This window comes from Elephas maximus, chromosome 2, assembly GCF_024166365.1.
Source record: "Elephas maximus indicus isolate mEleMax1 chromosome 2, mEleMax1 primary haplotype, whole genome shotgun sequence".
Lineage (NCBI taxonomy): Eukaryota > Metazoa > Chordata > Mammalia > Proboscidea > Elephantidae > Elephas > Elephas maximus.
The window spans coordinates 58,667,957-58,690,564 of record NC_064820.1 but is presented as its reverse complement, the minus strand read 5'-3'; the positions used below and the strand labels follow the sequence as shown (position 1 = coordinate 58,690,564).

The 22,608-nt window shown below is 42.0% G+C and overlaps 2 protein-coding genes and 1 pseudogene across 2 annotated transcripts in view; 1 reads left to right on the top strand and 2 right to left on the bottom strand.

Annotated features, from left to right (window-relative positions):
- The window catches only part of CDC20B (cell division cycle 20B), a 71,784-nt gene extending 68,224 nt beyond the window's left edge, over window positions 1–3,560 (top strand). The window contains exon 12 of the mRNA XM_049867604.1: window positions 3,460–3,560. Within this exon, the coding sequence (XP_049723561.1) occupies window positions 3,460–3,560 (101 nt within the window). The remainder of the gene's footprint in view (window positions 1–3,459) is intronic.
- A 7,428-nt stretch (window positions 3,561–10,988) lies between these two features.
- On the bottom strand, window positions 10,989–21,011 carry LOC126064666 (granzyme A-like). Its single transcript, XM_049863850.1, has 6 exons — window positions 20,951–21,011; window positions 19,513–19,646; window positions 16,175–16,313; window positions 14,195–14,330; window positions 13,731–14,003; window positions 10,989–11,221 (listed from the first exon to the last, which is right to left on the bottom strand). Exons 2-6 carry the CDS (start codon window positions 19,610–19,612, stop codon window positions 11,060–11,062), a joined length of 810 nt encoding a protein of 269 aa, XP_049719807.1. The 5' UTR covers window positions 19,613–19,646; window positions 20,951–21,011; the 3' UTR covers window positions 10,989–11,059.
- On the bottom strand, window positions 17,839–18,571 carry LOC126061540 (40S ribosomal protein S3a-like; annotated as a pseudogene).
- Window positions 21,012–22,608: the final 1,597 nt, after the last annotated feature.

Genomic DNA, 22,608 nt, shown 5'->3' with positions numbered 1-22,608 from the left:
GGCTGCAACAATGAGCTCAAGCATAACAACGATTGTAAGGATGGTGCAGGACCAGGCAGTGTTTTGTTCTGTTGCGCATAGGGTTGCTATGAGTCGGAACCGACTTGATGGCACCTGTTGTAGGGGAAAAAACATTTCCAAGTTTAGTAAGGCAAAAAGACAGTTTTTTTCAGCCTATATTCAGAAGGACAAAATTCAGAAGCAGACAAAGCATGTTGCCAGAGGTATGTCTGCCTGAGTCTGAGGAAATATTACAGAGTAAGCAAGAATGGGAAAATGGACAAGCATGCTACCACAGGCATGTCTGCCAAGTCCAGAGAATATTACAGAATAGGCAGGAGTGGAAAAACGGACAAGCATGCTGCCACAGCCATGTCTGCCCGAATCCAAGGAAGGTTACAGAGTCGTTAGTATATATTAACATTACAAAAGGGCAAAAGCATTGAAAGCTTCACCCTTTCACAGATTGGCTAGAAACATTTTGAATTGTCTTTTTGAACAATCATTGGTACAGGTTTCAGTAATGACAGTCAGGAGGGCCTTCATTGGTCTAACAAATTTCTATTCACTAAATGTTAATAGAAAAAGATAAGAGTGGAAAGTCTTTTGTGTTCTGGCTTATGTGAAAATTTCGCTACATTTTCCAGGTTATCCTATCTGTTGTCTTTATACTTCAGGGCCCAGTTGATGTGTCCTTTTGAGTCCTTGTGAGCCCAGCTCCAGCTGGTTCACATTCTCTATGCTTAAGGACAGGGAATAATGACTCTAATATTATTTCCTAAATCACACCTAACAACAACAACAACATTGTATGTTTGCTTACTGTGTCCTAGCTTTTTGTTTTGTTTTGATATGCCTAAATAGGCTGTGCGTGTGAGCTACTTTGGTTGTTGCCATCTTTGAAGTTCTCATGTTCTGTCACCAGGTGGTTAGCACCACTACCAGGTGTGTTAGCCCGGGAGTCCATTTACTTGTCTTGTGTGGATTCAGCTCAGGTGTCCAGGTTGTTGGTCACTGAGTGTGTGGTGCAAACTATCACCTAGGTGGACAGGGCTATGTAAGGGTGATTGGAACAGGCACAGGTGTCTGGCTGCAGTAGGGGGCTATTTACTGAGAAAGGTAGGGGGTTGATGGCAGCCCCTGAGTGCCTAGCTGGAAGGCATGTCCCTGTCCCCTAGAGCGCATAGGTGGGTGAGCTTTACAGCCGGACTTTGGGTACCCGATGCTGTTGACTGTAAGGATTGGGAGGCACCACTTATTCTCAGACTTCTGTTGTGGGTAGTTAGGTGGAATGGGTGAGAGCACCAGTTCTCAGGCCCCTGATGTGTCTGGACAGGACCCTGCTTAATGGGCAGGGTGATGTCAAATATCACTAATCTGCAACTCCCCCTTGGCTGCTGGAGTTGAAAATAGGCTTCAGGTATATACCCTGTTGTTCTATGCTAATGAGGGCCTATGCTGTTGAATCAGCCCACACAGGTCTAGGCAGGAGTGAAGGACATTCAAAGTCCATGGACCCCCGGACTTTGCCTAGGCAAAGGGGCAAGGTCTGCCCTGAGTTCCTGGCTTAGGGGGTGTGGTGACTTTTTAAGGTTGTGAGACTGGTTTGGGCACAGTTAGTCCTGAGTATCAGGCTTAGGGGAGTTGGCTGTTCTTTTTTTTCCCCCCTGAAGCTGCAAGGCTAGTCTGGGCAGATAGCTCCTATTTCTGGTTTAGAGGGTGTGGCAATTGTTGAATACTGCCAAACTGGTGGTATCAGAACAGAGTGAGGAGCGGAATGGGTGAGGGGAAAGTGGCACTTCTCCATTATGAAAGCCCTAGAGGGGGAGGGGTTTTTTTGATCTCATGCAGTAGGTTAGACATTTGCACTTAACTTTTGTAGATCTAGCACCACTTTCCCCTGGCTTCAGAGGTTTGTGCAGACTCTCCATTGTCCGGCCTCTCCTGACGTAGTGAAACACACCCCGAGCACCGAGCACTACTGCTTGCCTCAGCCCCTGTGCGCCAGCTGGTCCAGCCTGCAGGGTGTCTCTCCCTCCCCCTGCCTCTCAGTCTGACTCCTTAACTTTGTCTTTGATGACCAGGGTTCTTAGATTGTCATATATAATCGATTCACTTGTTTTTTTCGGGTTTTTGTTGTAAGAGGGACCACAGGAAGCTGAGTTGGAATTGACTTGACAGCAACAGGTTTGGTTTTTTGGGTTTTTGTTGTAGGAGGGACCACAGGAAGCATCTGACTATTCTGCTATCTTGGCCCCAACTCCTTCATGTCCTGCCTCATTAATATAACTGCTTCTAATCCTGCTTCATTAACATTATAGAGGTTAGGATTTACAACACATAGGATAATAACGGAAACCCTGGTGACATAGTGGTTAAGTGCTACGGCTGCTAACCAAAGGGTCGGCAGTTCAAATCCACCAGGTGCTCCTTGGAAACTCCATGGGGCAGTTCTGCTCTGTCCTATAGGGTTGCTATGAGTTGGAATCAACTTGACGGCACTGGGTTTGGTTTTGGGTTTGAAGGATAATAACATCAGATCATAAAATTGTGGAAAACCACTCAATAGTGGGAATCATGGCCTAGCCAAGTTCATACCCATTTTTCAGGGACATAATTCAATCCATAACAGATACAACAGATACGTACATAGTTAATTTGGTTAATTTCTTGGAACATGGGTCCGTTAGGGGATGAGAATGGTTAGCTAACTTTTGGAAGAGGGGAAGAGGAGGGGTGAAGTGAGTGGCAGAAGCACAGTGATGACAATTCTTGGGTGTTGGTGGATTAGAGAACTAATAATGGTAAGAGGCATAAAGGGTATGACAGGCCAGAAATACCCCATCCCCCTGAAGTTATTCACCTCAAATCTCTGGAGCCTGTGAATGTGACCTTATGTGGAAAAAGGATCCTTTGTAGATGTCATTAAGATAAGATTCTTGAGACGAAGTCATCCTGGATTACCTGGGTTGGCCCTAGATCCAATGAGAAGTGTCCTTGTAAGAGACACACAGAGGAGGAAGCCATGTGACCACAGAGACAGAGACTGGAGTGAGTTCATCAGTCAAAGAATGCTAACAGCTGCCAGAAGCTAGAAGGGGCAGAGAATGGATTCTTCCCTAGAGCTGACATTTTGATTTTGGACTTCAGGGTGCCAGAACTGTGAGAGAATAATTTTCTGATGTTTCAAGCCACCTGGTTGTTGCAATTTTTTATGGCAGCCGCAGGAAACTTATACTGAAGGAGGAAACATCGAAGCAAAACCTCAGCCACCTTAGAGTGCTGCCCAGAGTCAACCCTGAATGGTGTTTACCTCCACAAAGGCACAGTAGCATTCTTTGTGGCAGGCATCGAGAAGGCCTTTATCCTGGATGTGGTTGTGGCCCCCTTTAGGTTGCTTCCCAGACCTTAGCAGCAACCCTGTAATGATGAATATGAACTGTGTCTTTCTTCCCACAGGCCACAGTGGCAGAGTGCTGCACCTGGCGTTGAGTCCAGACCACACCCGAATTTTTTCAGCTGCAGCTGATGGGACAGCCTCTGTGTGGAAATGCTGCTAGTCACCCAGACCCTCTATGCTTCAGTTTCCTCCTTTCTAAGTGAGAACAATTGTATTAGACTTGTCTTCTCCATGGGCTTGTTATGAGTATCAAACAAGATGAAGAACCTTTCTTGATGTGAATGCCTGTTTTCCTGACCTTTTTTCTCAGATTAGTTTGCTTCTCTTCCATTCATTGCATTTTTTCAGAGATTTTGTCTCTCACCCTCTTTTCTTTTTGCTCTACTTAGCTCTTCTCCTTCCTCTTTCTCCTCTTCTTTCTCCTCCTCCTCCACTTCTTCTTCCTTCTCACTCTCTATCTTATTTTTTTAGAGACCCATTTCATTGCTTTAGCCAGAATATTTATAGCAAAGATTCTTACATACTTCTTTCCCACCGTGACTTTTCTCCAAAGCTCCAAACTCACATTTCTGATTTGCTTCTGAATATTTCCCTTATGAAACCATTCTCATTTTTAGCTCAAACTCGATACAGGGAAAATACAACTCATTCATTATGTCAGTGGAGTCCATGGGAGGTGCAAGTGGTTAAGTACTTGGCTGCTAACTAGAATGTTGGCATATTGAGCCCACTCAGAGGTGCGTCAGAAGTAAAACCTGGCAATCTGCTTCCAAAACCCCATGGAGTGCAGTTCCACTTTGCAACACGTAGGGCCACCATGAATTAGAATCAACTTGATGGCAACTGGTTTTTATATGCTAAGAAGTATGCTAAATGCATGTTATTTCCTCTCAAAATCAGCTCTCCTATTGTTGTTGTTGTTAGGTGCTGTTGAGTCAGTTCTGACTCATAGTGTCCCTATGTACAATGGAATGAAACACTGCCCAGTCCTGCGCCATCATCACAATCATTGGTATGTTGAACCCATTGTTGCAGCCACTGTGTCAATCCATCTGGTTGAGGGTCTTCCTCTTTTCACTGACCCTCTAATTTACCAAGCATAATACCCATCCCCAGGGACTGATCCCTTCTGGTAACATGTCCAAAGTGTGTGAGACATAGTCTTACCATCCTTGCTTCTAAGGAATATTCTGGTTGCACCTCTTTTAAGACACGTTTGTTTGTTCTTTTGGCAGTCCACGGTATATTCAGTATTCTTTGCCAACATCACAATTCAAAGGCATCAATTCTTCTTCAGTATTCCTTATTTATCACCTAACTTTCGCATGCATATGAAGCAATTGAAAACATCATGCCTTGGGTCAAGCACACCTTAGTCTTCAAGGTGACTTCTTTGCTTTTCAACAGTTTAAAGGGGTCTTTTGCAGCCAATTTACGGATGTAATGTGTCTTTTGATTTCTTGACTGCTGCTTCCATGACTGTTAATTGTGGGTTCAAGTAAAATGAAATCCTTGACAACTTCAATCTTTTCCCTTTTTATCATGATGTTGCTTATTGGTCCAGTTGTGAGGATTTTTGTTTTCTTTTTGTTGAGGTGTAATCCATACTGAAGGCTGTGTTTTTTGATCTTTGTCAGTGAGTACTTCAAGTTCTTTTCACTTTCAGCAAGTAAAGTTGTGTCATCTGCATAATGCAGGTTGATGAGTCTTTCTCCAATCCTGGTGCCACATTCTTCGTATAGTCCAGCTTCTCAGATTATTTGCTCAGCATACAGATTGAGTAGGTATGGTGAAAGGATACAATCCTGATGCATACCTTTCTTAACTTTAAACTACATAGTAGTCCCTTGTTCTGTTCTAAGGACTGGCTCTTGATCTATGTACAGGTTCCTCATGAGCACAACTAAGTGTTCAGTAATTTCCATTCTTCACGATGTTATCCATATTTGTTGTGATCCACGCAGTTGACTGCCTTTGCATAGTCAATAAAACACAGGTAAACATCTTTCTGGGATTCTCTGCTTTCAGTCAGGATCCATCTGACATCAGCAATGATATCCCTTGTTTCATATCCTCTTCAGAAACTCTTGAATTTCTGGCAGTTCCCTACCTATATACTGCTGCAGCCATTTAATATTTTCCCAGTAGAATCATTCAATATTGCAATTCGAGGCTTGAATTTTTTCTTCAGTCCTTTCAGCTTGAGAAATGCTGCCAAGCGTGTTCTTCCCTTTTGGTTTTCTATCTCCAGCTCTTTGCACATATCATTATAATACTTTGTCTTCTCAAGGCACCCCTTGAAATCTTCTGTTCAGTTCTTTTACTTCATCATTTCTTCCATTTGCTTTAGCTACTGGATGTTCCAGATCAAGCTTCAGAGTCTCTGCTGACATCCATTTTGCTCTTTTCTTTCTTTCCTGTCTTTTTAATGACCTCTTGCTTTCTTTATGTATGATGTCCTTGCACAACTCATCTGGTCTTCAGTCATTAGTGTTCAGTGCTAATGATTTCTAAATTCAGGTGGGATATATTCAAAGTCATACTTTGGTTCTCATGGACTTGTTCTAATTTTCTTCAGTTTCAACTTGAACTTCCATAGGAGCAATTGATGGTCTGTTCTGCAGTCAGCCCTGGCCTTGTTCTGACTGATGATATTGAGCTTTTCCATTGTCTCTTTTCACAGATGTAGTCGATTTGATTCCTGCGTGTTCCATCTGTCGAGGTCCACGTGTATAGCTGCCATGTATGTTGGTGAAAAAAGTGTTTGCAATGAAGAAGTCATTGGTCTTCAAAAATTCTATCATGAGATCTCCAGCATCATTTGTATTACCAAGGCCATATTTTCCAACTATGGTCCTTCTTCTCTGTTTCCAATTTTTGCATTTCAATCACCCAAACAACAACAAAAAAAACCCAGTGCCGTCGAGTCGATTCCGACTCATAGCGACCCTATAGGACAGAGTAAAACTGCCCCATGGAGTTTCCAAGGAGCACCTGGTGGATTTGAACTGCCGACCCTTTGGTTAGCAGCTGTGGCACTTAACCACTATGCCATCAGAGTTTCCAAGACACAGGGGGTAATTCTAATCACCAGTAATCATTGATGCATCTGATTGCATGTTTGATCCATTTCAGACTGCAGAAGTTGATAAAAATCTTCAACTTCTTCATCTTTGACCTTAGTGGTTGGTGGGTAAATTTGAATAATAGTCGTACTAACTGCTCTTCCTTATGGGCATATGCTTATTGTCCTATCACTGACAGCATTATACTTTAGGATACATCTCGAAATGTTCTTTTTGATGATAAATACAATACCATTCCTCTTTGTCATTCCTGGCATAGTAGACCATATGATTACCCTATTCAAAATGGCCACTACCGGGCCATTTCAGCTTTCTAATGCCTAGGATATTGATCTTTATGTGTTCTATTCCATTTTTGATGATTTCCAATTTTCCTAGATTCATACTTCCTACATTCCAGGTTCTGATTATTAATGGATTTTTGTAGCTGTTTCTTCTCATTTTGAGTCATACCACATGAGCAAGTGAAGGTCCTGAAAGCTTGACTCCATCCGTGTCATTAAGGTCGACTCTATTTTGAGGAGGCAGCTCTTCCCCAGTCGTATTTTGAGTGCTTTCCAACCTGAAGGGGTCATCTTCTGGCACTATATTAGACAATGTTCTGCTGCTATTCATAGGATGTTCACTGACTAATTCTTTTCAGAAGTAGACCACCAGGTCCTTCTTCCTAGTCTGTCTTAGTCTGGAAGCTCAGCTGAAACCTGTCCTACATGGGTGACCATGCAGGTGTTTGAATACCAGTGGCATAGCTTCCAGCATCTCAGCAACACACAAGCCCCCACAGTACAATAAACTGACAGATGAGTGGGAGAGCTCTTCTCTAAGACTCTTTTTCCTCTTAATGGTTCCATCCTTATCCTGGCCATTTGGTCACTTGGGAGCCTCTGGATTATCCTGTTCCAATGTTTCCTCAGTTCACCCCTTGCTGTCTTTCCTTGTGCCACATCCTGGTCATTTCCGAATACCTGATGACTGGTCTGGTGTAATTTGTTTCTGACTGGTTCTTTAGTCTTGGTTTAGTCTTCTTCGTTTCTACACCACTGCCAGGTTCAACTTCTGATTGCACTGTGCTGATCCCATCAGTCTTCTGCTCATAAACTCCCAAAACCCGTTGCTGTCGAGTTGATTCTGACTCTTAGCGACCCCGTAGGACAGAGTAGAGCTGCCCCATAGTGTTTCCAAGGAACGGCTGGTGGATTTGAACTGCAGACCTTTTATGGTTAGCAGCCGAACTCTTAACCACTGAGCCATCAGGGCTCCCACTATTACCTAAACCCCTTGGACTCCACCTTGTGTCCTGAGTCCAGGATCTGAAATTAGGGGACTTGATGTCCTTGCCCTGGCTCTGTGAGAAACTCTGTGACCTTGAGTGCATCCCAATACCTGCAAGAATAAGAACTTGAATTTAGTCAATTTGGAACTTCAATAAGGTTTCTTCAAACTCCATTTTCCCACTGTTCTGTCATCTTAATATTATTTCCCACCCATCTCCTACATTAACGCTTATCTACATCTTGTGACTTCCTGCTTTGGTACCTTTGTTGGAGTTTTTCTTCTGGCCTGGAATTCCTGCTCCTCTCCCCCTCTTCCTTGCACATCTGAGCAAGTCCTAACCTCTCCAAGAAGTGTTTTGAAATTATGTCACCTGGGTTTGGATTCTCAGCATTAGTCGGTTTCACCTATTTGATATTAATATACTACTGTAATTGTTTTTGAGATCTTTTATTACTATGTAAATAGTAATTATTTGATTATTTTAGGGTTAACACACTTATTTCTTCCATGAACAATTAGATTGGGATCTCATGGAGCTGAGTGAGCACACCTTATACTTTTTTGGTGCTCCTTGGGATGTTTTGCATATGCTTTTTTTTAGATAGCAAATATTGATTTGTTTGTCTTGTCATAAAACAATGTCTTTTACCAATATAACGCCACCCCCATACTCTGCAAAAAAAGGAAAAGAAAAAAAATCCATAAAACAAAAACCTTGCTAATTGAAAAATCAAATTGGATATACAAGGTCCAAATCCCTGTTCATTTGTCAACACATTCTCTTCCTTGCCTTTCCTTATTTTTTTAACATAGAAAATCTGCTTGATAGTTCTAGTAATTCTTAGAAACTTTCAGGCCACCAAAAGCTACAAATGTGATGCGTTCCTGCAGTGTACACTCTTCTTTAAGCTAATGCTTTTAAATTTGATCTTCTTAATTAGCCAGGTATAAACTGTAAGAAAATGTTTAGCAGGAAGCTGGATGATTAGGCTACTTCCTCTATACCCCACCACTCTGTGGGCACCTGTATCTTCTCATTTTCATGACACCATATTGTGACCAAAGACCAATTAATGCTCTCAATTAATACGGGTGTGTGAACAAGAAGCTTTCATTAAAAAGAGAGCAATATATCTTTCACTTGCTTTTAGTTTTGGTGCGAAGTCTGGGATATAGTTTTAGAGAAGAAACAAGTGAACTTCCAGATAATACAAAAAAACAGAATTCTTTGTCAAACTGATTTTTAAGTTTTGTAATTAAATTTTTTTTTGTTATGTAATAATTCACATGTAATAAAGCACATGAGTCTTACATGTATAGTTTGATGAATTTTTATTTATGAATGGATAACTGTCACCAGCATCCACATTCTGATATAAACAATTTCTGGTACCTAAAAGGCTCCCTTGTGCCCCCTCCCAGTCAACATCCTTCCACTTTCTGACCTCTGTCTCCATGGATTAATTTTGTCTAATGCTGACCTTCATATAAATGAAATCATACAGTATATATATTCTTTTGTTCCTGGCTTCCTTCATTCAACATTAAGTTTGAAAGATTAATTCATGTTGTTCTTTTTCATTGCTCTGTAGTATTCCATTGTATGAATGTACAACAATTCCTTACCCATTTTATTGTGGATGGATATTTGAGCTATTTCCAATTTTGACTTTTAGGAATAAAGCTGCTATGCACATTCTTGAACGTGTATTTGGTGGACAAAAACAACCATTTTTGTTTGGTATATAGCCAAGAGTGTAACTCCCAGACCATGGGATGTGTGTATATACTGCCAGCTTTCAAAAGAGGTTGTTCCAATTTACACTCCTATCAGCAATGTATGAGGAACGCATACCACTGATTTTTAAGTGGAGTTCAAAATCTGTAATAAGCATTGCCAACAGGGAATATGCCATCCTTCTATTCAAGTTAAAATCCTAACTTGGAATTAGGGGTTATAGAAAAAGAAAAAAAGAAAAACCAGAAATCATCCCAGTCACGCTCTTCTTAGCCTCTCTTTTAAATATGAGCGCCAGACCTTATTTTCTAATGCAGGGAATCACAGTAGAATCATCACCCAAACCAAACCTGTTTGCCATCAAGTCGACTCTGACTCACAGCGACGCTACAGGACAGAGCAGAACTGCCCCATAGGGTTTCCAAGGAGCAGCTGGTGGATTCCAACTGCCAACCTTTTGGTTAGCGTTATTAGGAAGCTTATTAAAGAATACTGCTGCCTGGTTGTACTGAACACCAATTAAAAAGAATCTCTAGAGGTGGGGCCTAGGTCTTGGTAATTTTAAAGAGCCTGGTAAGTCTAATGGACGGGCATAGTTGAAAACCAGTATGCTGGTATTTTGATCAGTCTTTAAGCCATGCTTCTTTCTTTGTTTAAAGAAAATGTCTTTTTCTCACAGCATTGCTGTATGCTCTTCATTTGGGACAATATATACATTTGTGTTCTAAAAGAGCTGATGGAAATTGAAGGAATCAGTTCACACAGTGACACCTTGAAGTGGCTGCTGCATTGATGATTATCCACTAAGTTCAAAATGCTGAATAAGCTCTGTAGGGATTTTTCCAAAGAAACCTTTCTGGTCACAATTCAGCACTTAGACTCCTTACTGTGGGATGGCAGCCACTGTAACCACGTGTTGATTGAACCTATCCAGGCTCAGGGACATGGAGAACCAAGAAATCACCTGGAAAATCCAAGGCTTATGTACAATATAGGAGACTGACTTTTTGGTGTATGATTTTCTTGGCTGGCCAACTGTTTTATTTGTATTCTTCAGAATTTTGATTTCTATTCCTCACCTGTCTTTGGGAAATACTGTAAAGCATTTCTATTTCTCCCATTAACTCATGTTCTTGGATATAAATATGAGCAGCAGGGGTTGACACAGAACAATGGGCTTTGAAGGGCAGACTTATTTTCTTTCAACCCAAATGCTCCAGATGGGTTGTTTCTGTTTCCTGTAGAATTGCAGAGCCCTTCACTGTACATGTTGCTGGACAGGCCTGATTTTAATGTCACATCTGCTGACTCCCACTGAGAAAGTGAAATGAATAATTTGGGCAAAATTCCCATGTTAGTTGACACATGGATGACACTGGTGACATTGGTCCCCTAATCTCTTCTTTGCATTATTCATGAGCTTGCTGTATTATTCTGCTTCACTTTGCAAGTGGAGATTTGCTTACTAAAGTTACAGGAGAGAAGTGGATATAGCCAAACGAATTGATTTTATTTATTTATAGTAAAGTAAAGAAATGACAGCAAATGAGATACAGTTATCTAAGCTGTCCCCTTGATTGTCTCAGTTATCCATGTGAGGTATTTCTCTGAGAGAAGTGTATAGACGCCAGGTCCTCGAGGGTCTCCGCATTTCTTTGAAAGGCCAAAGGAAGTGATGCCTCTGAAAATACCTTCACATATCAAAGGGCTTCCAGAATCTCCCTATGGGAAAACAAGAAGGGTGGTAGGGATCAGTGTGGAACATGACCATTCATGAAATGAAAGAAATTCTATGTCATTCAATATGGAGTTAAGACCAATCTTGAGTGAAGTGAAAATGAGTGCTTAAAAAAACCGAAATGTTTGGAAAGATTTTATTATTTTTAATTGGCTCACTCAGTTGATTTATGAACCAGTGAAAATTGAAATGAGACTTCTACTCTAGCTTATGGTGTCAGTTAATTTGGAGACTGATTATCTGATCCCCTGCTTTCAGAAAGAAAACACTCCTGTTAAATGCTTAATAACTCAAAGGATAAAATAGTCAAATGCAGATGGGATGTTGAGGCAAAGGGCGAAAACCATGAAACTGTTTTCTGGCTCCTCCAGCAGATAATTGTCTTCCCTTCTCCCAAAGAAACAAAACCAAAGCAACCTTTCCCTCCCCTTCACCTATCTCAAGTAGATAGAAATTGCTCCCCCAGATCGCCTCTGAGCCTCTGGTGTTAGATGGAGGCTCCAGGAAACCAGGGGTTACACTTAGGCTCTCACTGAGTTCATAGGACTGAGGTGTTGGCTAGGGGTAAGTTGCTGACTGGGTCATCCAGTGTGTGACCTTGTATTCCCTCCTGGAACTCTAGAATCAGCATATTTAAATGAGTTTGAAGTCTAGAGTCTTCTGTATGGCTTCAGGGAAGACTATCAATATTAGAAGGCCCCTGGAGAGGCATGTATGTAGAACTCTTCAAATGCAAGTCTCTGAGGGACCCAATTCCACCTTACCAGTGGGAAGACACCAATGATCCTTCTCTTTCACACAAAAGTTGGCCTTATGAGTGTATGAAGTAAGGGACCATGTGAGAATCTGGGTCCTCCCTGGACAAGCGTATTTCCCTTGCCTGTTAGAGTGCCTTGGATTTTCAGAATTAGTCCTTTAGGTTTAATTCATCAACAGCCAATTCCAAGGAGTCTTGGGCATTGAGAGAAAGGAAAAGGATTGCTAAGCTTTGATGGTAGAGAAGTGGCTGGCAGGAGAGGGACCAGCATTGTGGGATGCTGCTGTGGCCTTAAGATGTTGCATGTGGTTCCAAGAACATGAAGCTTCTGCATTCCTAGTTGCCCGGAGTGGTGGAGGAGTAGAAGGGATGGCAAAGAAGAGAAAGTGGGAGAGTGCTGAAGTCAGACTCCCTCTTTACTTGGGATTTGCTAAGACTTGATCCTGAAGGACCTCAATCTCTGATAACTTCCTAGCCATGCACATTGCATACCCCTTCTCTTCAGGAGAGGCTGTAAATCGTCCTCCAGAGGGGTGAAAAATCAGATGCCAGTACTCATAGCTTAAAACAGTGTAAAGTATTTTTTCTACTCCTGCCTTTAAGCAGGTCCCTACCCACTCTTCTTCAGGGGACTCATATGGAAGCTTGCACATTCTATGGAGTGGGTCATCCCTGAAAGTTGTTTTTTGGGGGTTAAGCTTGACTCTGGAAACCTATGGGATCCAGCTCCAGATTCTCAGCCTGGCTTGGGATGACAAGCATTTCAGACTTGCCCTGGTTAAGCAGGGGAGAAATTTGATAGGGGGTGGGGGATTTGGATAGAAAAAAGGGCACTGAAGGCCTTATAGGAGCCCTGACTTTAGTTCTCCTGAGTCTTACATATCTTCATGTTTAGATCTATATATGTTAATAAGAAAAATGAGAAAAAAAGAGAAACACTGCTTCTCAGTGGTGTCATGGATTGAATTGTGTCCCCCCAAAATATGTGTCAACTTGGCTAGGCCATGATTCCCAGTATTGTGTGATTGTCTACCATTTTGTCATCTGATGTGATTATCCTATATGTTGTAAATCCTACCTTTCATGTTAATAAGGCAGGATTAGAGGCAGCTATGTTAATTTTTAAATTTTTTTTTATGTTAATGAGGCAGGACTCAATCTACAAGATTAGGTTGTGTCTTAAACCAAGCTCTTTTGAGATATAAAAGATAGACATGCGGACCTCATACCACCAAGAAACATGAGCCAGGAGAATAGTGGGTCCTTTGGACCCAGGGTCCCTGCACTGAGAAGCTCCTTGGAAGATCGATGACAAGGACCTTCACCCAGAGCTGACAAAGAGAGAAAGCTTTCACCTGGAGCTGGCACCCTGCATTCAAACTTCTAGCTTCCTGGACTAAAAAAAAAAAGAATAAACTTCTGTTTGTTGAAGCCATCCACTTGTATTTCTGTTATAGCAGCACTAGATAACTAAAACAGTGGTTTCTAGTATAAAATCTAGAAGATGTAGTGGGTCAACCCACACATTAGCAGTGAACTTTTTATTTTTGATGAACAATTCACTTGAGCGGAGGATATTAAGTTATTTGACTGGGGTTTTATCAATAACTCTTTCAAAAAGCACTAGGACCCTGTATAAGCCAACACCATGATAAGGCAAAGCATTACATTATGTTTTCTGTGTCTGCATGACTCAGTCCTACAGCAGCTAAAATATCAGATCTTCTTTTACTTACATTACATGTGTCTTTTCTACCTCGGGGGTCTCCGGCACAAATCATATTCAGTCCAATCACAGCCTTATATTTATAGGGCTTTTCATCATTGCAGATTTTTCTGCTTATGACAGTGATATTGACTTCTCTTAGGGTATCTGAAGACTGAGGAGAATTATTCTGAGTCCTCCCCCACCCTGCAACTCGACACACTGTTCCTGCCTCCACATCCTCCCCATTTTTAGGTAGGGGAAGGATTGCCACGTTTTTATTAAGTGTTGCATTTTTGTTCAGCTGTTGGGAGACAAGAATAAAGAGAATGAAATAAATAAAATATCCACATTTCTACTTACATTCTAGCCCCACCCTCAGGGATCCCATTATTTGAGTCTGTAGCTGATAGGGGCACCAAGGAAAATTTCCATTTAGGTGGTGAGATTGTAGGAGATCCTTGGTTTTTAAGAAGACAATCAAAAGGTACATACCTGTAGAAGTTTAAGATCATCCTTATATGTTTTCCGGTCATAGCAGGGATACGGAATCTCTTTCTTACAGGACATTATTTGTTTTTCTGGCTCATTCTTTCTTATTGTGTGAGCTCCAAGAATGACTTGAGAAGGACTGAAACAGATACAGCACCACTTAGCTGAGCTTACTGTTTTAACCGGGGGATGAACATATTATGTGCTGATCGATTGTTGTGAAGTTAATTGTTTGTAGCTCAGAAAAAACAAAAACTATGTGCTTTAAAGAATAAAAGAGTAAGATGCTTACAAATTTTATCATTATTACCAGTTTATTTACAATAAACCAAGCTAAGTTCATTGAAAAACAATTGAACTCCATTGTAGCTAAGCCAAGTCTTTCGAGTCTCTGTTGGGGTTTTCGGGCTGCGATAGAGAATTATGCTACAGATTACTGGAAAACAAAGGTCTCAGTGGTCTGGAGACAGAAGAAAAAGACACCTGGGAACGCATGATATTTGTAGAGTAATGGACCAAAGGGATTGTTGGAAGAGAGCAACAAACTTAACCTTAAAAGGGAAAACTTTCAGAAGGAGACTGCCCAGTAAAGACTCTAGTTGCATGGCCTTGAGGTCATGTATGTTGGGGGGATGGTGGCCTGAAGTAGGGACCCAGGAGTTTCCCCTTATCTTATTCCATGCTAATGGTTCATTTTGGTAGACAAAATCAAAATACTCTCTGGGAAAATTAAAAACCCAAACTAAACCAAACCCACTGCTGTTGAGTCGTTTCCAACTCATAGCAACCCTACAGGACAGAGTAAAACTGCCCGATAGAGTTTCCAAGGAGTGCCTGGCAGATTCAAACTGCTGACCCCTTGGTTAGCAGCCGTAGCACTTAACCACTGCACCACCAGGGTTTCTTGGAAACCAGGGAAGAATTAAAGCTATCATCTTTCACATCCTAGTATGAAATGCATCAACCAACTATTCACGCTCTGTTTTTCCAGAGCATCAGCTGAGTTCAGTCTCGCTTAAGACTTTAGAACAGTGCTTTCCAGTAGGGCATACTTTGGTGATGAAATATTCTATAAATCTGCACTGTCCACCATGGCAGCCACTTGCCACACATGGCTACTGAGCACTTGAAATGGCATTAGGATGACTGAGGAGCTAAATTTGTAGTTTTATTTAACTTTAATTCGTTTACATTTATATAGTCACATGTGGCTGTTGGCTATGATATTGGATGGCCTAGGATTAGAGGTTTGATTCTAATCCTGGGCCATCCAATATGGGTGGAGAAAAGACCAGGTCTGGAAGAGAGCCGAAGGGAATGGTTGACAGGGCTTAACAAATAGCTGAAGGAGTAAGAGATACTTCCTAAGGGGATAGGAAGGCATTCCAAACAAGCAACTTGACAGTTGTGCCCAGGCCTCTGAGGGGGCACTGGAAGTCTTTGCCTACCATGATGTGGTGAATTCTATGGGTCACGCAGTCATGACCAGAAGCAAAACCTCACAGCACCTATACAGAGGCTCTCGCGGAGACAAACAGAAAGAGTTGTAGATGCTGCTTCCTCACTGGCCTCTTTGGGACAGAGTCTGAGCTTAACTCCCTGCCGAGTTAAGGGAAAAGGTTTGTGCTCAACTGCTAACCTAAAGGTTGGGAGTTCAAACCAACTCAGTGGCACCAAGGAAGAAAGTCTTGTCAATCTACTTCTGTAAAGATTATAACCAAGAAAACCTATGGAACAGTTCTACTCTTAACACTTGGGATCACCATGATTTGGAATCAACACGGTGGCAATGGGTTTTTGGTTCACTTTGGGAGTAGGGCAAAGTCCCAGAGATTTAAGGGATGTGAAAATACACATGAGCCTCCTGTGGTTTTAGTGGGATAAATAAACCCAGTGCCATCGAGTTGATTCCTATCTCTTTTTATTAATATCACCAAAAATTAGAATATATACACAAATATTTTTTAAAACCAAAGCTCTTACCAGGGACAGTGAGCTGCAGTCAACACCCAGTCTTTTGCAATCAAAGCCCCACCACAGATTTTTGTTCCATTAAGGAAGACCATGTAGGGTCTTGAATGAGGATGCACTTCATTTCCTCCAATGATTTTAGCACAGAAATCTGTTAAATAGAAAAAAGCAATTCAGGTCAGTACTCACCCAAAGAGCTCTACATAAAGTTGTGTTTCTAAGGCCAGCCACAATTCTCCCAGGTGGAGAGGAAGCATGGGTGAAAGCATTTTTTCCTGTTTTTACTTCATGTAGACCTTAGACACCTGAATGAAAATCCCACTCTTGTTGGACCTTCTGAGACAGTCCTGCAGTTTAACCTACAGAAGCTGTGTCAATGGCCATCCCAAGGATTATTAGGCTGGAAATCTATCCCAAATCACCATCTTCAGGCCTCAAGCCTGGCAAAGGACAGAGAGCTGTGCCTTGGTCTACACCGGTAACGGTTGTTACAGGAGATGCTGGTGGTGATGGAAACCGTGAGCACCCCAACCACTGTCTTGTGTCATAGTATTAATCTGGGGAGGAGAGTGCTTTAAGAAGCCTGAGAACTTCCCTTTTCAACCAAAGTTCTTGCAAAAAACACCTTATGAGCTGATAATAGCACCTTTTAGCTGTGACCCAAGCCATGAGTTCTTTGGTCATTGTGAGACTTCTGGTTATTGAACTTCACACTGTCCTCATTCATAAATTGAGAGAATAACATCTGTTGCTCCTGAGGCTACCTTTGAATCTCCAGAGTGAACCTCATGGTTTAATCTAAGGTCTTTTGCAATGAGGTAGGGGAGGGGGAAGATGCTATAGAGAATTCTGCCTCAGTAAAAACTTCCTTGATGATACACTAAGAGTATAGGCCCATCATTAAAGAATAATAAGACCCAAACACAAGGCAAAGGATATACATGCCAGCTGAGAGAACCTTGTTCCACTGTGATATGATCTCAGCTCTTCACCTTCCTAGACCAAATGTCCTGCGTTCTCCTAAAAGATCTAACTGTAGGCCAAGGCTCATAGTTCCTTGAATGAGTCACAGTGCTTGCTATCCCATAATGAAAGCTAACTCACTACCAAATTCTCGGAAAGGTAAACAATATAGATATAGAAACCTTTCATGAGGTTGATGAGGGTGAGGTAAGGGGGAAGAGAGGGACTACATGGGATCTCATTTCCAGAAGGGTGTTGGGAAGGCAAAATTCTAGGCTCTAGAAATAAAAGGGGCAAGGAAACTAAGAGAACTTCACCCAACTCTCAATTTTTCCTTGGGTGAATCACATGTAGACAGATGACCCCAAAGGTGCATATTTGGACCTTCTCTGCAGAAACTATAAACTCAATAAACTCAGTTTTCAATAGAATATTCTCTTTTGCAGAGTCCTATCTTTGGTGAGCACATATACCAGCTTCAGAAATAAGCCCATCTTTCCTGTAACCAACCACTCCTAGAAGGGTCTGGGGCAGGGTTTAGAGCATGTGGGAAGCCTTTAAAAAACTAACAATTCCCAGTGCCTATCAGAATCCCTCTAGGGCTGGGCTGGGATGTCAGCATCTCTTAAAACTCTCCAGATTATTCTAATGTGTGGCAGGGTTGAGACCACTGGGTCAGAGTATCAGCCTTTGCATTTGTGTGTCTGTTTCCTTTATGGGCCCACAGTGCTCTCTTTGACCATAGGAAGCACAGTGGAAAACTCCATGAGTTTTCCCAATTCAAACTTGGGCTTCTTCAGCATTTTTACTTTTCTAACAAACACATCATGGAGAGGATAAATAGATTGGCAAGCCTTTTCTATGTCTTTCCCAATGCTGTCTTGAATCAATTTATTGACCACTTCTTTCAAGTCATTTGTCTGCACCTCTCGGGTCATGATTTCCATCATTTTCTTCTGGATTTGGCAGACTTGTCGATGCTGAGCATAAAACGTTTTCTGAATCTGATTGTTGCATTTTTTAGTAAAACCAGCACAGAGCAGATGAAGCAAATAACCATCGGTAGTCCTGACATCAACATGAGCTTCAGTCATGGTCTGCCATTTTTCATCCATGGAGCACATTTTGTCATGGGTAAGATCAATGCCATGGAAGTTGGTCAGGCAGTTTTTGCCCTGAACAGCTTCAGTAATTAGCTTGAATTTTCTAAATGAACTTCATTGTTCTGCAGGTCAGCAAGGCTCACTTCGAAAACATGACCCTTGAGGCCCTCAGATGCAATTTTTGTTCCCTGAGTTCTTGTGACTAGTGTTCTCCCAATATTATATTGAACATAGCTGGTGCTTTCACATCATATCAATCTTTCTGAGAAAATGAATCAACCACTTTTTTCTTGGCTCCTTTTTTACCACCTTTTGTAAGGCACTTATTCTTGCTGACTGCCATGGTGCTGCTTGGAGAGCCAAAAGGGCTATTTTTAGATTTTTTCCCCGCATATTCAGGTACAAGATAACCCAGTGAACTTCCTCAGTAATTTCTGGCAAGACAGGTTGTTGTGTCAATCTCTGCTCACCCTTCCCACTTCCACAAGCTGACAGATCCCAGAGAAAAACCATGGCTAGCTCCACATTGCTTGTCAACCCAATTCAGCCTAGTCCCAGAGTGATCCTCATTTCTTAGGAGGTTCAACAAGGAAAACATAGAACTACCCTTTCAGTGATAATGCCATGAATTTTACAGCATTTCAAATCAATGCATGCGGAGCTTACATAAAACCAGGAATGTTAGTAACCATTTAGTACACAAAGATGTAACTTAATAAAAGAAATACTATAGAGCTCCCAAAGAGTTGTCATGGGAATTTTCCCTAATGTATTCCCATAGAGACTGTAGCTTAGAGAGATCATTATAAAAATTTGAGTCATTCCTGGTTCATTTTTAGTGTGGAGGTCGTGTCTGTCTTGTCTTTAAAATGTGTCTGCATTTTCTGCTGCAAAAAAGGCTTAACCGAGTCATGCACTGCTATTCCTTTCCTAAATGTACCATTCGTTTTCTCAACAAAAGGACCCTTTTAAATTTCTTTGCTTGTGTTTTTACACAATCTTTTTGGTCAATTTTCAAGCTACAAATTGGTGGCAATAAACACAGGTGGTTCTATGGTCCACTGCAAAGACATTGTAAAGAAGAAATTGTAAGGAAGAAAGGAGAATGTTTTTCCTTCGAAAATAAAGATACATGTTTAGAAGCCAAGAAAGAATCCTAAACGTATTAAGGCTCGGGGGAAAAAAGAATCTTCTCTTAGTAGACTTAATATTGCCGAATATTCTTTGACACTGTGCTCCAGTTTGCTCAATGGTTATAATGGAAATGACGAAAAGCAGTCTTACCTTCAGGAATTAGCAGGAGAAAAATGACAATCGAAAGAACGGATGCCAGAAATGTGCAGGAGCTCCTCATTGTGGCTGGTGTACTCACATCAGTCAACATGAAAATCTGTTTTTTGTTCTTGACTGCTGCTAACCTATATATAGAGAGCACAGAAGATGTGGTTTCCTTTCCTTTCTTTCTTTGCAGTTTCATAGTTAGCGTTCAAAATCGAAACACAAGTGAGAACTGTGAATAATCGCTCATTACCAGCAAGCAAGCTTGCTTCTGCCAGGAGGTAGAGGTGGAATCTTGTAAGTCAACAGGCTGGTGGGGGTATGGGGACTTTGTTGCCATCAGAACATGGTACCCAAGAAGAGTATCCATGAAGGGAAGCTCTTTTAAGACTTATATTAGAGCTTTAAAAAGGTCCAAAAAATTGGTCACCAACCAAATTTCTTTCTAGCTATCTTCTTGAGTTAAAAAACCAAAAACCAAACCCAGTGCCATTGAATCGATTCCGCCTGGGATTAATAGGGCAAGCATGAGTGGAGAAGCAGGAGGGAGCCTTATTTACTATTAAGTTCCTGCCTTGATTCTCCATCCCCGCTTTGTGGAGAATGCTCCTGACTGGAGTGTATGGCAGGTATAGAGTCACAGGCTGGTATGGCCCCTTCCCAACTTTCTTTTTATTGCTGTTGAAACAACTGTATACACAGCAAAACATATACCAATTCAATAATTTCTACGTGTACAATTCAGTGACATTTATTACATTCTTCAAACTGTACACCATTCTTACCCTCCTTTTCCAAATTGTTTCTCCCCCATTGAAATAAACTCACTACTCCCTAAGCTTCCTATATAACCTTTCAAGTTGCTGTTGTCAATTTGATACTGTATAGATAGTTCTTTAAAAGTTGTTTGATACCATATAGATAGTTCTTGACAACAATGCTCAAGGCAAACATTCTTTACTAATTAAGCTAAACTATGGTTTAAAGAAGACTTCAGGGGATATTTTTTAACGATGATTTAAGGTTTAAAGATTATCTCAGGGTGAAAGCTTTGGGGGGTTCATCCAGCCTCAAGGACTCCAGAAAGTCTGGATTCCTTGAGAATTTGAAATTATGTGCCACATTTTCCCCGTTTTGATCATGATTATTCTATAGACTCTTTGATCAATATGTTCAGTAGTAGTAACTACTCCTTCCCAGCCTTCTGATTGTTTGATTTTACAACTTTAGGCGAGGCAGGGCCAAGATGACTGACTAGGCAGAAGCTTCTGCTGAAAGCTCTTGCAACAAAGACTCAAAAAAACAAGTGAATCAATTACGTACATGACAATCTACGAACCCTGACCATAAAACACGGAACTCAGGAATTGACCTGAGTGACTGGGGAGCGAGAGACTGTGCTGAAGCAGCGGCTAGTTCCGGATCCCAGTGCGCTGCACCTTACCCCAGAGCCCTTGGTGCAGTGCTTTGGTGCCAGTGTGGTGGGGCTGATGATGGCTTCCTGAGACAAGGCAAGCACAGGATGCAGCCTTAACCCCCTGGGACGGCCTCGGCAGGGACCCAGCCAGTGCACACAGGCTACACGCTGACCTGACTGACAGGGGAACAAGAGGCCACGCGGAAACAGGAACTAGTTCTGGAGCCTGGTGCGTGCAGTGCCCCAGCTCAGATCCCTTGGTGCTGGGCTTTGGAGCGAGTGCGGCGGAGCTGATGGTAGCTTCCTGAGACAAGGCAAATAAGGGACACAGCCCTAACCCCCTGGGGGGAATCTTGGAGGGGACCCAACCAGCCACACAGGCTACATACCCCTTTGGAATCTCAGATAAAACAGCCCTCACCACACAAGATAAGTGATTTTGTTTATTCTACCACACTACTCTCTCCTATCTATCTGATCCCTCCCCTCCCTGCCCCAGCTGGCTTCATTAACATTCGAATTCCTTGGGTCAGAGAGAGAAGTGCTCTGCTTTTTTTTTTTTTTTTTTCCCCCTAACCCATTCTCCTGGCCTGGGAAAAGCAGTAACTAAGAATCAGAGGAAAAATTCTTTTCTGACTTCCCTAAACTGGAAGATCAGAACAGAAGCAGCTCCATCCAGGCATAAGAGATCCACAGTCTTTGGCTTTCACCCCTACATGGAACCAGGTGGGTATTATAATGCAAAGGCAATTCTGTTAGAGGTCTGACTGTATTTGTTTCAGCAGAGCAGAGGACAGGTAGGTTTTGGAGGTCTGATGCCACTCTACCTATTAAACAGAGCCCTCACTGACCCACAGCAGGGAACTGAGGGCTGAGGCTCCATCCACACCACCTAGCCACCTCCTAAAGGGGTCTGAGGATAGTGGTGCCTACCAGTCTTCAGAGATACAAGCATTGGGTGCCTAAGGTTCAGCTGCAGAGCCCACCCACCAGAGCGCTCTAGAGAACAGAGACGCTCCTTCCTCACTGGCACTTGGGGGAAGGTTGTCAGCACCCTGCCCTCTTTGGAGCCTGACCCCCTGCAGCTACTAGAAACCGGTGCATACAAGCATCACCACTACTCCTCTAAGATAGCAGGTGAGAGCCTACACCACACACTAGGTGACCCACTATCAGGACACCTGAGCTGATTCTGTTCAAGAACAGTGAATGGGGTCATAGGCTCATATACCTGGTAATAGCTCTAACCACCTGGTAACAGGACATAAGTGATTTAAAGGCTCCAGCAATCAAGGTAGTTCACTCTAGCAGCCCATCTGGGTATATTGAAACAAATCAAAACAAGAAGATCAGACTTAGTGAGCAAATATAAAATAAATCATTACAATAAATTATAGATGGCTTGGAGACAGCAGTTGATATCAAATCACATAAGGAAGCAGACCATGATTGCTTCTACAAACCCCCAAATCAGAGGATCAAGACCTTTCCCAGATGAAGATATATTCCTGGAATTGCCAGATGTAGAATATAAAAGACTAATATACAGAATGCTTCAAGACATCAGGGATGACATCAGAAATGAAATAAGGAAATGTACAGAAAAAGCCAAGGAACACACAGATAAAGCAGTCGAAGAAATCAAAAAGATTATTCAAGAACATAAGGAAAAATTTAATAAGCTG

Excerpts from the sequence above, each read along its gene's own strand:
- LOC126064666 (XM_049863850.1), bottom strand. The coding sequence starts at position 19,612 with ATGTTGACTGATGTGAGTACACCAGCCACAATGAGGAGCTCCTGCACA. Across the intron at positions 14,004-14,194 it reads ATGATCTTAAACTTCTACAG|CTGAACAAAAATGCAACACT; the intron begins GTATGTACCTTT and ends GTCTCCCAACAG. Across the intron at positions 11,222-13,730 it reads GTAGAAAAGACACATGTAAT|GGAGATTCTGGAAGCCCTTT; the intron begins GTAAGTAAAAGA and ends GTTTTCCCATAG.